At 45.4% G+C, this 12,989-nt stretch overlaps 1 protein-coding gene across 2 annotated transcripts in view; it reads right to left on the bottom strand.

Moving 5' to 3' along the window:
• Positions 1 to 9,494: 9,494 nt before the first annotated feature.
• Positions 9,495 to 12,989, bottom strand: part of trpc7b (transient receptor potential cation channel, subfamily C, member 7b) — a 49,785-nt gene continuing 46,290 nt past the window's right edge. For both annotated transcript variants that reach the window (XM_076159498.1, XM_076159499.1), the window contains 3 exons: positions 11,218 to 11,298; positions 10,239 to 10,314; positions 9,495 to 9,912 (listed from right to left, as the gene is read on the bottom strand). In XM_076159498.1, the coding sequence (XP_076015613.1) occupies positions 9,773 to 9,912; positions 10,239 to 10,314; positions 11,218 to 11,298 (297 nt within the window). In that variant the 3' untranslated portion in view covers positions 9,495 to 9,772. The remainder of the gene's footprint in view (positions 9,913 to 10,238; positions 10,315 to 11,217; positions 11,299 to 12,989) is intronic.

The following is a 12,989-nucleotide window of genomic DNA, read 5'->3' as shown; positions in this document are numbered from 1 at the left end:
TCCAGCCAGAAATGTTTAAAAAAAATGTGACACAAAACTGTCTCCTTCCCTCCCTCTCTATTTTTCCATAACTGAATTCATTTTTTTTCTTACCAACTCCTCTTTAACCTCAGTGGAGAATCCAGACGGCAAAATAGTTTTTCTCCCTGCCAGCGCATCAAACGCCCCCACTGGCAGAAATCAGATGCTCTGCAATTAGTCACTTGATTATCTCTGCCCAAAACACCAAACGCCATTGCAAATCGCAGGCTGAAATAAAAGAGGAGAGGCATTTACTTTCTTTGCCAGTCAAAACGACAAATGTATACTTCAACTGGGGCTTTCATGTAAGTCACAGAAATAAAAATGCCATTTGTCTTTTGACGTCTCCCACAAATGAATGCTTTCCTTAATAGGGTGGGAAATTGAAGTTTGGTGGCAGATGGAGAGTTTCAGGTGCAATTAAAGTGTCACCAGGAAACATTCATATTCATGTTTAGATTTTTAAATGTCTCGTTTCACATTTCAAATGTGGGCAGTAGCAGTCATGCAATATTTAAAAAAATGTTTCTAATCATCATAACATTTTTATTTTATTTTATTTTATTTTATTTTATTTTATTTTATTTTATTTTATTTTATTTTATTTTATTTTATTTTGTTTTGTTTTATTTTGTTTTGTTTTGTTTTATTTTATTTTATTTTATTTTATTTTATTTTATTTTATTTTACTTATTTTTTGTTCAATGAGGTTTTTGATGTCTGTACAAGTCAAGTGTTCAGATAAAGCAGGTGCAGTCAGATCACCACACAGCGTTTCAAAGTGAGATCTGGACACAAAGAACAAACAAACAAAGAGTGGAGGGAGGAGCAGAGCGGCAGAGGAACAGAGAAGCAGAGGAGGAGAGGAGCAGAGGAGGAGAGGGGGAGAGGAGGAGAGGAGGAGAGGGGGAGAGGAGGAGAGCCTGAGTCAGCTTGTGTGTGTTTGCCTACATTTTATCTGCATTTCAAACGAGAATAATCTCCGCCAGGTTGTGCTCAGTATCTGTGAAAGAGGAGGTTGTGCCCCCGGGTAAAATGGTGTGTGACCGAGGCCATGTGTGCAAGCGGAGGTGGTTGTGGTGGTGGAGGGAGGGGAGGTAGGGGAGCACTGCCTGCTCCACTGAGCCATGCGACAGAGGTTTGCCCTGGACTTGATCCAACGCGTTAGGATGCAGGGCTTTCTGCCTCTCAAAACGCCAACAAATGGATGGGGAAGGACGCACAGAGGAAGAAGGGAGAGGGTGGGAGGATGGGTGAAGTGGAAACAAGGGGAGGCAGGGAGGAAGAGGAGAGATTGAGGAGGATAAGAAGGAGAGAGGGGAGGGCAACCAAACAGATCAAGAGGCAAACAACAGAGGCGGTGTCCCTTAACGCAGGATCTCCATCAGCGTTTGTGTGTTTGCGAGAGACAGAATAACGGGCACAGAAACAACAAATCACCCGGTAACATTCCGTTTCCAGGGTCACTCGGGTCACAGTGGACGATGATTCAGACAAAACTACAGACGGAGGGACGGCGAGATGCATGGCCATGGATGGAAACAAAGAGAAAAGACATAAACACAGACGCAGACAGAGAAAAAACAACACAGCTAGAAGGCTGGAGAAAGAGACGGTGAAGCAAACACACCAAATACCAGCATGAGTGAGTGGAAGGTGAAGACGGAAAAGCGGCAACACAAAGCAGAACAAAAGCAAGCGAGTCAGAAGATGGATGGCGTTGCGGCGGCTATGGCTCATCCATAAAAGGCAAACTATCTCGTAGGTACATAAAAACACTGAGGGGAAATGTTGCTGCATATTACGAGCAGCCGCATTGGAATTGTAATAAATATAAACATTACTTCCTGTCTGCATCTCGCTCATTCGCTTTCATTCATTTCACGGCACTCGGAGGAACCCCCACCCCCCCCGCACACAGACACACTCACGGGAACTTTGCTGAGGTGATATAGTGGCAATGATCAAGATGCTGCTGGATCTGAGGACGATGTCGAAGATGAAGATGTCAACAAGCGCCGCCGAATTATATTAAAGAGGATTTATATTGTTTACTTGGGTGAATGAAGTTATTACACGTTGGTTGCCAGTTTTGGTGCCCAGGAGTTGGTGTGTGTATATCAGCCGCCCTCATCTGCCAACCGACTGGCAGAGCTCTTCTGTTCTCCAGTCAGCTATGTTCCATCTCTTATCATCATGAGCTCTGCATATAGTGACTGAAAGAACCACGCCGCAGGCACGAGGGGACGAAATGTGTTTTGTTTCCGGGGGCGAGCTCGTATATCAAGAGGGAGATCGGAGTAGAGCCGCTGAAAGGAGCCAGCTGAGTTGGTTTGGACCTGTAATCAGGACGTCTCCTTGACGCCCACACAGGGAGGGATTATCATTTATCCCGTAGGACTTGGAATGTCAAAGGATCCCCCAGGAAAAGCTGTAGAATGTGACCAGGGAGACGGACAGGTGGGCTAGTTTGCTTAGCATGAAGCCTCCGGCCCAGAGAATTATTGAATTTTCTTGTAAGTTCAGCATTAAATCCCACTTTAACAGGCTGATCTTCTGTGAGGCAACAGCCAGATCAAATCAGGCCATCCTACTCTCAACGGGATACAAATAACTGAATGTAATTACTCATTCTGTTGGGTTAAGTGACAGGTCAAAGACTCCAGGCTTGATTAATCTACCGTTCAAACTCTGTCATACCTACACTGTCTGATTTGCAAAGCGAACCCTTAGAAAGAACATACAGAAACAAAGACAATAGCAACGTTATGAAACAGATATGAGAAACTGTCAGAACTATAGAGATTGTGACGGGAGTGTCAAACATAACGGTGTGCAGAGACAAATTGTCCAATGAGGATGTACATATTTCACACAGATAGCGTTCAGACAGTTGGAATTATGAGCTCCATCAGGGCCGCTGACTGCTCCAGAAATGAGATATTGGCATTTGACCAATGACAGTGATTTATATATGAAAGAAAAGCTTCTTTATGATGAAGCTGTGTGATGTTCCCAGGCGATCATCTCACAGCAGGTAAGATTACGATGCGGCTTGGTCGGTGGTACCATGACGAAGGTTCACTCATTACCCATCATGCAACAATAACAGGTTTACATCTAATCTTTCACACTTTTGGTTGGACCAGGACGGAACCAAGACCTGATCCAATGTAGAAATACAAGAATCAGTCTAAAGTCTAAAGTCACGAATGATGGTGAATAATTCAGGCAGGAGTGGATATTGTGCAACACTCACACCAGGACCACAGCGTTTGGTGGGGAAGCTTGTGAAATATTTAGAACTTTCGGGAATCTCTGAGACAAAACACAGCATGGAGCTCTATGTGGAGTTTCTTAAAAGACCACCCTGATGTTCTGTGACACTTCTGAGACGATGTCCTGTGGACGGGTGAGACAATGGTTGAACTTTCAGGCAAAATTTAAATTACTCAAGTCTAAATTTGGATGGAGAAAGGCACACCGAAACCTCATTCCAGCTGTGTAGCTCACGGTGGAGGGAGCCTGGTGGTTTGTGGGCTGTTTTGTAGCCTCAGGGCCTGGACGGTTCACAACCTACTGAGGGAACAAAGGATTCAAACCCGTATGGGGAATTTATGCGGTTTTTCAGGCGAAAGCATCGCTCACCTGGAGCTTTAAATGCAATAAAAAACAACCACACACAACAAGACTGGTTTAAAAAGGAGAAAATGTGTGTTTTTGAACGGCCACGTCAAGAGTGTGAAGCTTAATTCAGCAGAGATGCTGTGTCACAACCTGAGGAGGGTCACTCAAGCAAGAAGTCCCACAAACATTGATGGACTGAAGCAATTATAGGGATGAATGGTCGAAAAATTCCTCCTCATTGTCATGAAAGTACGAATAGTCTCGGCGGCTCAAGTTATCCCTGCTATAGAGGCCTGAGCAGGTAATACACGCCTCCATCAGGGACGTAAAGTGATACTGCAGAGATTTAACCAAATGTTAGGATTTAGCAGGTCTGCGGTAAGATATACAATTATTTTCTTGGGCGACTATTTTTCCTTTAGAATGGCCTGAGTGTAGCTCCGCCTCCTTCGCTCAGATGCTTCAGAGTTGTGGAGCAAAACTGTGCAAGTTACAATAATTACAATAATTTCCTGTTAATTATCACGTAGAGTTGCTTTTCCACTTGTTCCATACAAAACAGGTGATAATTTACAAAAAAAAACAAGTTCAGAGAGCGATGTCATCTCACTAGAGTATCACTCTAGGAAGGAAGGAATCAAAGCCTCTCTGTGTATTTGTCATTAGTTCAGCCCCATTGTCTTCTTATTCAAGAATGCAGGATCCCAGTTAATTCCAAAGGGGGGGAGGAATTGTCTTCTTTCCGCTGTATTATCATGTCAGGTCAGCCAGGAGTGTCTGTTCAGCTTGATTCAGTCAAATTATCCTTTGAAGAGGGTTTTACCTCGGCGAGTGTTTGCATGTAATGACATACTCACGAGAGACTGGCAGGGATTAAGGGTGGATAGAGGCAGAAATGGGATGCGACAGGTACTCGTGAAAGAGTAACAGCCAGGGAGAGACAGACTGCTGCGTGTTCTCCCGCTACGTGTTCAAGTGTCTATTAATACGCACATATGAACTTTAGTTTGTGTGTCGCTAAATTCGCCCTCACCGTGAGTACGAGTGTGAGCGCTCACACATCAGCGAGCGCGCAATGAGAGTCCTGACAGGGAGAGTGTTTGAGCCCACCTACATGAGTGTTCAAGCGTCTAATAATAGTTGAGGAAGGGTTAGTTTCTGTGTGTGTGTGTTGTGTGTGTGTTTATACAAGGAAAAAGGCAATTTTCAAAAATGTGTTCTACACTGTGTGTGTGTGTGTCTCCTGGGGGACCACTAGGCAGTAGGCACAGTGGAGAGGGAGTTTTAATCTCTCCTTCCAATCCCTGGAATCCACGTCTTTCAGAGGCGGGAGGTCACAATACTCCCCGCTCTGCCAGGAAAGATAGAGGCGAGGAGGAGAAAGACAGATGGAGGAGGCGAGATGGATAGAGCGGGAGAGAGAGAGAGAGAGAGAGAGAGAGAGAGAGAGAGAGAGAGAGAGAGAGAGAGAGAGAGAGAGAGAGAAAGAGAGAGAGGGAGGATGGGAGAGGTGGAATCACTTCTTTGCCCTGGGCTTCTGGGACAAATTACAGCAGAGAGGGGATGTCAGTTATAGCGTGTTGGTTTAACACACAGACTCACTGACTCTCTCTCTCTCTCTCTCTCTCACACACACACACACACACACACACACACACACGCACACACACACACGGTCTATGACACAGAGGCCCTCGTCTGCTCAGTCTCAAAGGTAAAATCACACACAACACACAACAGTCAAGTCCATGTATCAACAACTAAACATTAAAACAAACACACACAAAAATGCTCGATTCATGTACACACACAGAGATGCACAAACACACACATGGGTGTGGAGCGATGCCCTTAAGGCTCAAACTAATATCAGAAGTCTGAGGGGGAGGACTGGAGGAAATCAGATAATAGAATTTCCTGTGAACTTCCAAACCACATCTCCCTTGGACTAACTCCGTTGCTATGGCGATGGTCCAGTCCGGGTCTTGGCTATACGAGCGTACGTGTATTTTCTGTGTGTGTATTGTATAGGATCTCTCTGTCTGAATGTAGAAGGTTTTTTTTGGGAGACAATGTTTTGGCATGTGTTCTTTATTGGGCTGCATATATAGCACAGTGATGAGTGATGGGAAGGAAAGAGAGGAAGAGGGGGGAAGCGGAGAGAAGAGGATGTGACAGAGGCTATAAGCCAGACGCATACACAAAATTGGGGCTAGTAAATGAGCATGTATCCGGTGAGTTATTGACTTTTATATGCATTTAATAAATTTCAACAATATTTTCTCCCGGACTGTCGAGTGGAAATGATTGTGTCGTCTTGCTAGCTACAATCCGTGTCGATAAAGTTATTTTGAATTGCGATGCGTGGTTTGTTTTAACCTGCTGCATCTGGACTGTGACAGTGAGGCTTTAATAGTGTAACAAAGTGCAGATTGACATCAAATCCGATCCGATCTCACGTCCAAATCAGCTTTTCACTGCGTTGGGTAAACAGAGTTTCACACCTACACACATGTCTGCAACAGGTGTTCAATCAACCTACACAAGGAAATCAAATCCATCCATCTATGTTGTGTCTGGCCTAGAAAACGACCATGTAAGGAAAAGCATAAGTGAGGACCTTAAACAGTTTAATAGGGTTGCCTGGCCCCATGTGTGATGGCAGACTGCACAATAAAAGAGGAAGTGACAGACCTGAAACGACGCAGAGACCTCAGCCCGAGAGGCGAGCGAGCGGCTGATCGCTCATAAACATCTGGACACATGTTTGGTGGAGCGTGCTGTGCTGCAGGTGTTTGTGCGGTCAAAACACACACTGGCAGGAAGGAGTATTTTGCATGGATAGAGGAGCTCTTCAGCTTTTAAGACCCACTTTAGTCTGCACCTCTCAGACTTGTGCTACTGTGTGACGGCTCCAGAGTTGTTTTATGTTATGATTCAGGCGAAATTGTATATATATGTGACGAGTATTCAGGAAATTGTTCGTAAAACATCGGGCCCTTGATGTCTCGCAGATTCCTGGGGCTTTTATTTTTATGTTTGAAGGTGTGGGGTTGGGCTATGGCCTGGAGGAGAAGTTTTACATTCCTTACACAAAGGGGTTTGTTATGATCAAGATGGATAAGTTTTCTGCCACTGTTTTGGCCTTTTTCGACTCCAAATCGATCAGTCAAACACAAGCCGTTTGACCCACTTTCAGCCATTTTGTTGGATTTCAGAGGTGGATTTGGACAGCGAGACACTAAATTCAGATATATTCTAAATAAAAATCTAACCAGGGAGCAGTTGTGTATACAGAGAACATCTTTACAGTGACCTTTACAATGTAAACATGGATCCAGAGCCAGAGACACAGAAGTGCTCCAGACCTTTCCCTCCATCTGGCTCCAACTCATTCCTCAACCCTCTGCAGGAATTTTTCACTCCACCTCCCAAAGGAGCTCACTCAAGTGTGTCTGATTTGTTGCTGTAGCCACTCTGCGGTACATTTCATACAATAAACAGGTGCCATATTTATTGCGTAATGAAAACAAGAGTTACAAAGTGTGTTTTAGGGAGGAGGCGTTCTTTTGTGATTGTTTTTGGCAGATTTTGGAGCGTTGTTTAAGCAATTGCATTGAGATGAAGAAGATATGTGTGTAATCAAAGAATAAAGTGTGTGTGTCTTTACTAATATTATTGTTATTTGTAATATTACCCATGGTAGCAGGTGGTCTGTGTGTACATTTAGTGCAATTACCTCCAGCTGCTGTTTGCTTGTCTGAGTGTGTGTGTTTGTGTGTGTGTGTGTGGTTTTGCTCCGGTGCCTTGTGTCTAACTACACATACAGGGGGAAAAAAACAATGTATATTTAGACTGTTTGATTAAATGTAATTAATAAGCTCCACCTTCCAGCAAACAACAAAAACCAAACCAACCTGCTTAGAGCTCATCCGGTTTAATTAAAGGATAAAAATATGACAATATACAGTACAAGAGTTTCCTTTAACCAATATTTCTTGCTTACAAGTTAAAAATACAGTATTTTCAGGTAATTGTGTTTCTGGCAGGGAAAGACACAATATCACAAAACATTTTCCTCTTGAGACTGTGTCTGCGCACAGGGAATCATTAGGTGCTCTCTCTCTCTCTAACATACAAACATAAAGAGACACGTGTAGGTTCAGTTTAGGTTCAATAAAACAATCAATCTGAGCTTAAAGTAATGTTAGTATTGGATGCAAACCTCCTCTAAAAAGGCCACATTTCAGCCACTTAAACGCTTTGTTTTGGTGTTTTAATGCCCCCTGATTATCATTCATCACCTCCATGGATTATGGATTGCTCCGTCTTGCACAGTGGGTTCATAAACATATTAACAATTCCAAAGAGGGCCGTTAATATGACTGTAATGCATTTCACAGGCCGAACCAAAATAGGACCAACAATTAGAGGAGTTGTAGAATGATGAGGAGTATTAACTATTAAACACACACTGACAAGCACCGGGGTACAAAAATGGAGCCATCAAGTAAGAAAGTATACTTTGGAAGTGCATGGGTGGGGATCATACTAAAGCATTGCAACTATAGGAACATCTAAGAGATTAACGATGGCAATCCAGAGCTCTGCCTTTAGAATCTGAGCCTGAGAGACGCCGGTGCTGCGATCCGCCGCAGTGCAACGCGATCAATCATCTGCACCGCATCTGCAGCTACGCAGGGGAAAAAAACGGCAATTTCATTTCTACGTGGGCAAATTGTGGCGTGGCAGGGATCATCCTTATGCAAATGATCTGTTTAAAACCATCAATCATTCATTAACTGTTCACCCACGTGAGTCCACAGCAAAATGCTCAGCTAAGGAATATGCAGAAACAGTTTGAGACGGCAAAAGAACAGAAACTTACCCAGAGGAGCTTGTGCAGCATAATTAAAATGTTTTATAGCCAAATGACTGCATTGCTCTCTCATAAGTCTCACCTCCTAGATCTATCTAACACCAAAAGTCTCCATTTTTACCTCGCAAAAGGTCTGGTTGCCCTAAAACAATTAGGCAGAGACATTGCCTCTGCCTGTGTGCTCCCTTGGACTTATTATATTTTAAAGACCATAAAAACTCTCCATGGAGCAGTGGCACTGAGCTTTGTGTCGCAAAGGCACAATAAACAGACCCTCAGCGGTCACGGGACTCGTGGGTTAAAGGGCCCAAAGCTGCTGAAGGTAGTGAGAGCGGCGTCATGTCAGCTTTGACTTCCCTCCGTCGTTTGTACTTGACACTTTAGAGGTTCAATTAAACAAACTAATTAGAATTACCATACTTACGGCAGCACCTGAAGGCAGCATTAGCTCGGTTAGTGCATTCTTGAAAACAAAGAGACAATGTGATGATGTGGAACAGAGGAAATGAAAGACTTAGGGATCAGGACTCGATGTTTTATGGACATTCAGAGCTTTAATTATGTTTAAATGAACCTCTATTGGAATCTCGCCGCCCCTGGGTCAGAGGTCGCGTGTGGGTGGAAACGTGTTAATTAGACCGCCTGGTACAGTAATGTAAAGGGATGTAGGTCACCTGGACGCTTTCTAGTTTTCACTCTAGGCTCGCCCTGCACACACTCCACACCAACGCGCCAATCCAGCCTCTCTGTGCTACACACACGCTCCATAAAGTTTCTCTCTCCTTCCTCCCTTTCCCGCTCTCCGCCTCGTCCACGTCTCCCTGATATTTTCTTGGCAGCGGTTGTGCGGCAACCTTCTCCCACCCCGTCGTGTCTCCTTCTGTCCTCGCTCCTCTTCCTCTTTCTACCTCACCTGTGAGTCGTCTCCTTCCGCCTCCCCCCTCCCCCCACCCCCTCTCACTCCCTGAAGACGTTTAACTTTAATTAGAATTCAACTGTCAACACAAAAAGCCTCCACAGTGAATTTGCTTTGCCTTTAACCCTTTGACCTCCTGCTCTGTCACGTACACACACACACACACAAACACACTCGCTGCCCTCTTCACTCCACATTCTGTCCTCACTGCACACTCCAAAAAATTCCAAATCTTAGTGTCCGGTCTGTTTCTTTCTCCTCCTTCCCCTCCCTCTGTCCCCTTCTCTTTTCACACTCCCCTCTCTCCTCGCTCCTCCTTGTGAGCCTCGTCAGTGTCTCATGGTGTTCTTGCCAAACTTGTCGCCAAGTTGTTGGATAAGTCGAGCCAGCTCCCCCGCCGCCTGGGACTTCTCCTCCAGGAGCTCGTAGCGCAGGCTGGAGATGTCTTGCTTTATCTCCTTCAGCTCACCTACAACACGTTCACACACACACACACAGACACAGACACACAGACAGCAAAACAATGATTAAATATGCAACATCAGGACTTTGGGGAGGAAAATAAACATTACTGTGAAAAGTACATCATAATACAGCAAGAAGCTAGAGGTTCTAGTGATTATGAGGTCTTACACACACACACACACACACACACACACACACACAAATACAGCAGCACCCTTGCAATGTCTCTCTCCCCCTCCCAACATACACACACTGTGCAAACACTCATTCACACACTCTCAAAGCACATAACAGAGTGAAGGTGGGCCTTAAAGGGGAGGAGATGTTTACCTTCGTTGACTTCATCGTTCTCTCTGTCAACCTGGGCCTTCAGCACATATCGCTTGATCAGGCGCTTCATGATCTTCTACAAGGAGGGGGAGGAGGAGGAGGAGAAGAGGGAGGAGGAAGAGGAGGAGGAGGAGAGAAGAGAATAGGGTGGGCATCAATTTAACATGGCAGGAGGTGACAAGCTGGCATATAAGGCAAGGAAGAATTGGCCAGTGTGTGGTAGAGAAAAGCAGTGTGTGTGTGTGTGTGTGTGTGTTCATGTGTGTATGTCGAGTATCGATCTGCTGCCTTCAGGGACGTCCTGCAGCTGCCTGCTGTAAGACTGGAGCAGTCAATCCCCTGCGTGTGGGCACTCTGGGAGCGATGGGTCGATACCTGTCACAGCCCGCCCGCAGACATCCAATCAGCTGGCTCGGGTGACATTTCGATGCTTCGCACACACGCACACGTGTGTTGTTTGTGGAAGAAGACGCACAAAAAAAGGACGGGCGAACTAGTTAAGGAGTTTAGATTTCCCCCAGGGCAAAGGTGAAGGAGGATGAAGCTGATTCCATAACTCACACACGACGCGCTCATTTACTGCGTGTGTGCGCCTCAGTTCGATCTCCCACACACACACATAGACACACATACACGCAGCTCATTAGAGGCATTCACAGCTTTGTTCTACACTTCCTCCCCCCCTTTTGCCCCCCGCTCTCTCGCTCCTTCATTCCTTCATTCCTTCCTTCCGGGTGATGCCCTTTCAGTCGAGCCGTCCTATTCTATCCCTCCATCGCCCCTCCTCCCATCATTCCTCACTCTTTTCCCATCTCTCCCTGTCATCTCTCCGTTCCAGCCTTTTTAAAATTCTTTTCTCACCACGCTTCTCTTCTTCTACCTCCATTCTCTCTGTGTGTGTCTCTCCAGTAACCCCTCCATCCTCTCATCCCAATCCATTCCATCCTCCCTTCCCGCCCTGAGTGTGACCTCTGCTTACCTGGTGCCTCGTGGGTTCTTTTCTACTTTTCCTAGGCATGAACTCCTCTCCTGGCCGCGGGTAAGACCGGAAACGCTCGTCCTGTACGGAAAGCACGCACACACACACACACACAGAAAACAAAACTTTTAATGAAAAGTTCTCCACACGTCGCACCTCTGTGCCCAGACGAGGCGCTTACGTCCATGACCTCACTCTGAACCGTGTGTGTCATTCTAGCATCGCCGTGTCATGAAGGAACTCCGGTCACACACCACCGGCTACAGCGGAGTCATAACACAGCCAGAGCCGAGGAGCGCTGGGTGGATCTCAAAAACAAACACGATGAAAAATACATGATTCCCTGTGAATAACTGAGAAAGCTTGAAGTATTTAAAAGTAGTAAACTTGAAGCTGTGGATCCTGATGAAGGCTGTGGCTGCATCTTTTCAGAATATACAGCGTATTAATGTAAACTATTCAATGAATAAAATACCAGCCGCAACGCCCAGACTCTGTAAATTATACTGGAAAATGGTAAAGTAAGGAGTTTATCACACACACACACACACACACACACACACACACACACACACACACATATAAATCTCTGGCAACATCCTGTCTGTGAGCGTGGAGCCATTTAAAAGTAATAAAATCTATTCAAGACTATCATGAATTTAATTTTATTACGACACTTTTAGCTTGCGACTACGCGATTGTTTAGGATTTTGTTTCATTTATAACCGGGGACAAATCAAAAGGAAACTAAACAACTTGTGTTTGATTTTGCTTCCCCCGAACTACAAGTGCTGCTCTGTGTCTGTGTTCTCCAGAGCTTCAAACCCTCTGCTGTGTGATCTCTGGGGTTTGAGCGCTGCGTCATGGCCTCAGGTGACTCCTTTGTATTTATAACACACACATATATTCAGTTTGTTTGTTTTTGACAGAGACGCTGCAGAGATGGATTGAGAGGCTCGTTCACTGAAGCACACACACTGTATTCAGTCGTCGCCTGCAGGACACACTTAGCAGTTATGCAGCATATTCCTCTGAAACTCACCTAATTAGCTTTAATCTAAGCGAGGCAAATGTTCTCAAATGCTACATAAACGCTAACAAAGAGAGTGAAAGGCTCAGTGGCTCAGAAACACTCTGTGGTTTCTTGGCGTCTCCCTGCTGGACTCTGGTCCGCTGTGAGCTTAGGTATTGATCACTTGCCACGCCTGCTTGGTTCCCCGGCGGTGCTGTCAGAGAAGCAGAGATGTTGGGCAGCTCAGCAGTGGGGTGTGACCCATTGTGTCCCCTTCCAGAACCTGGCCAGGCAGCTGAGCAGACAGGCGGATCCAACAGCCTGACTAATAGCTTGGCAGAGGCACTGAGGCGAGACGCTCCAGCAGACGGAGGAAATTCAGCGGCTCAGATTCGTTCAGTGTTAAATGGCCTATGTTATTCTCTACATGTGAGATGATTTCTCCATTTCGCTGAGTTTATTTAGATGGACGGAATCCTCCAGAGGGAGACGGAGGGGGGAAAGCATGAAAAGGAACAGAGCTGAACCTGTACCTCCGGTTTGCAGTGGGAATATCAGGTTGATCAGGTAAACTACAGCAACTTCTGAGCGCTCACGAAAGCAGTTTTCTGACCGGGGTGCTATAAATAGATGACCTCAACTTACACACACACACACACACACACACACACACACACACACACACACACACACTGGAGTCCAGGTGTAATTAGCCAGCCTGCCCTTTAACCCTTTTCTCCATTCACTATGGTTCCTTTTC

The sequence above is a fragment of the Genypterus blacodes genome, unplaced genomic scaffold (assembly GCF_046128005.1).
Source record: "Genypterus blacodes isolate CSIRO-AG114 ecotype Tasmania unplaced genomic scaffold, CSIRO-AGI_Gbla_v1 ptg000098l_1, whole genome shotgun sequence".
Taxonomy (NCBI): Eukaryota; Metazoa; Chordata; class Actinopteri; order Ophidiiformes; family Ophidiidae; genus Genypterus; species Genypterus blacodes.
Note: the sequence above shows the minus strand (reverse complement) of the source record. Positions and strands in the feature narration are given on the sequence as shown.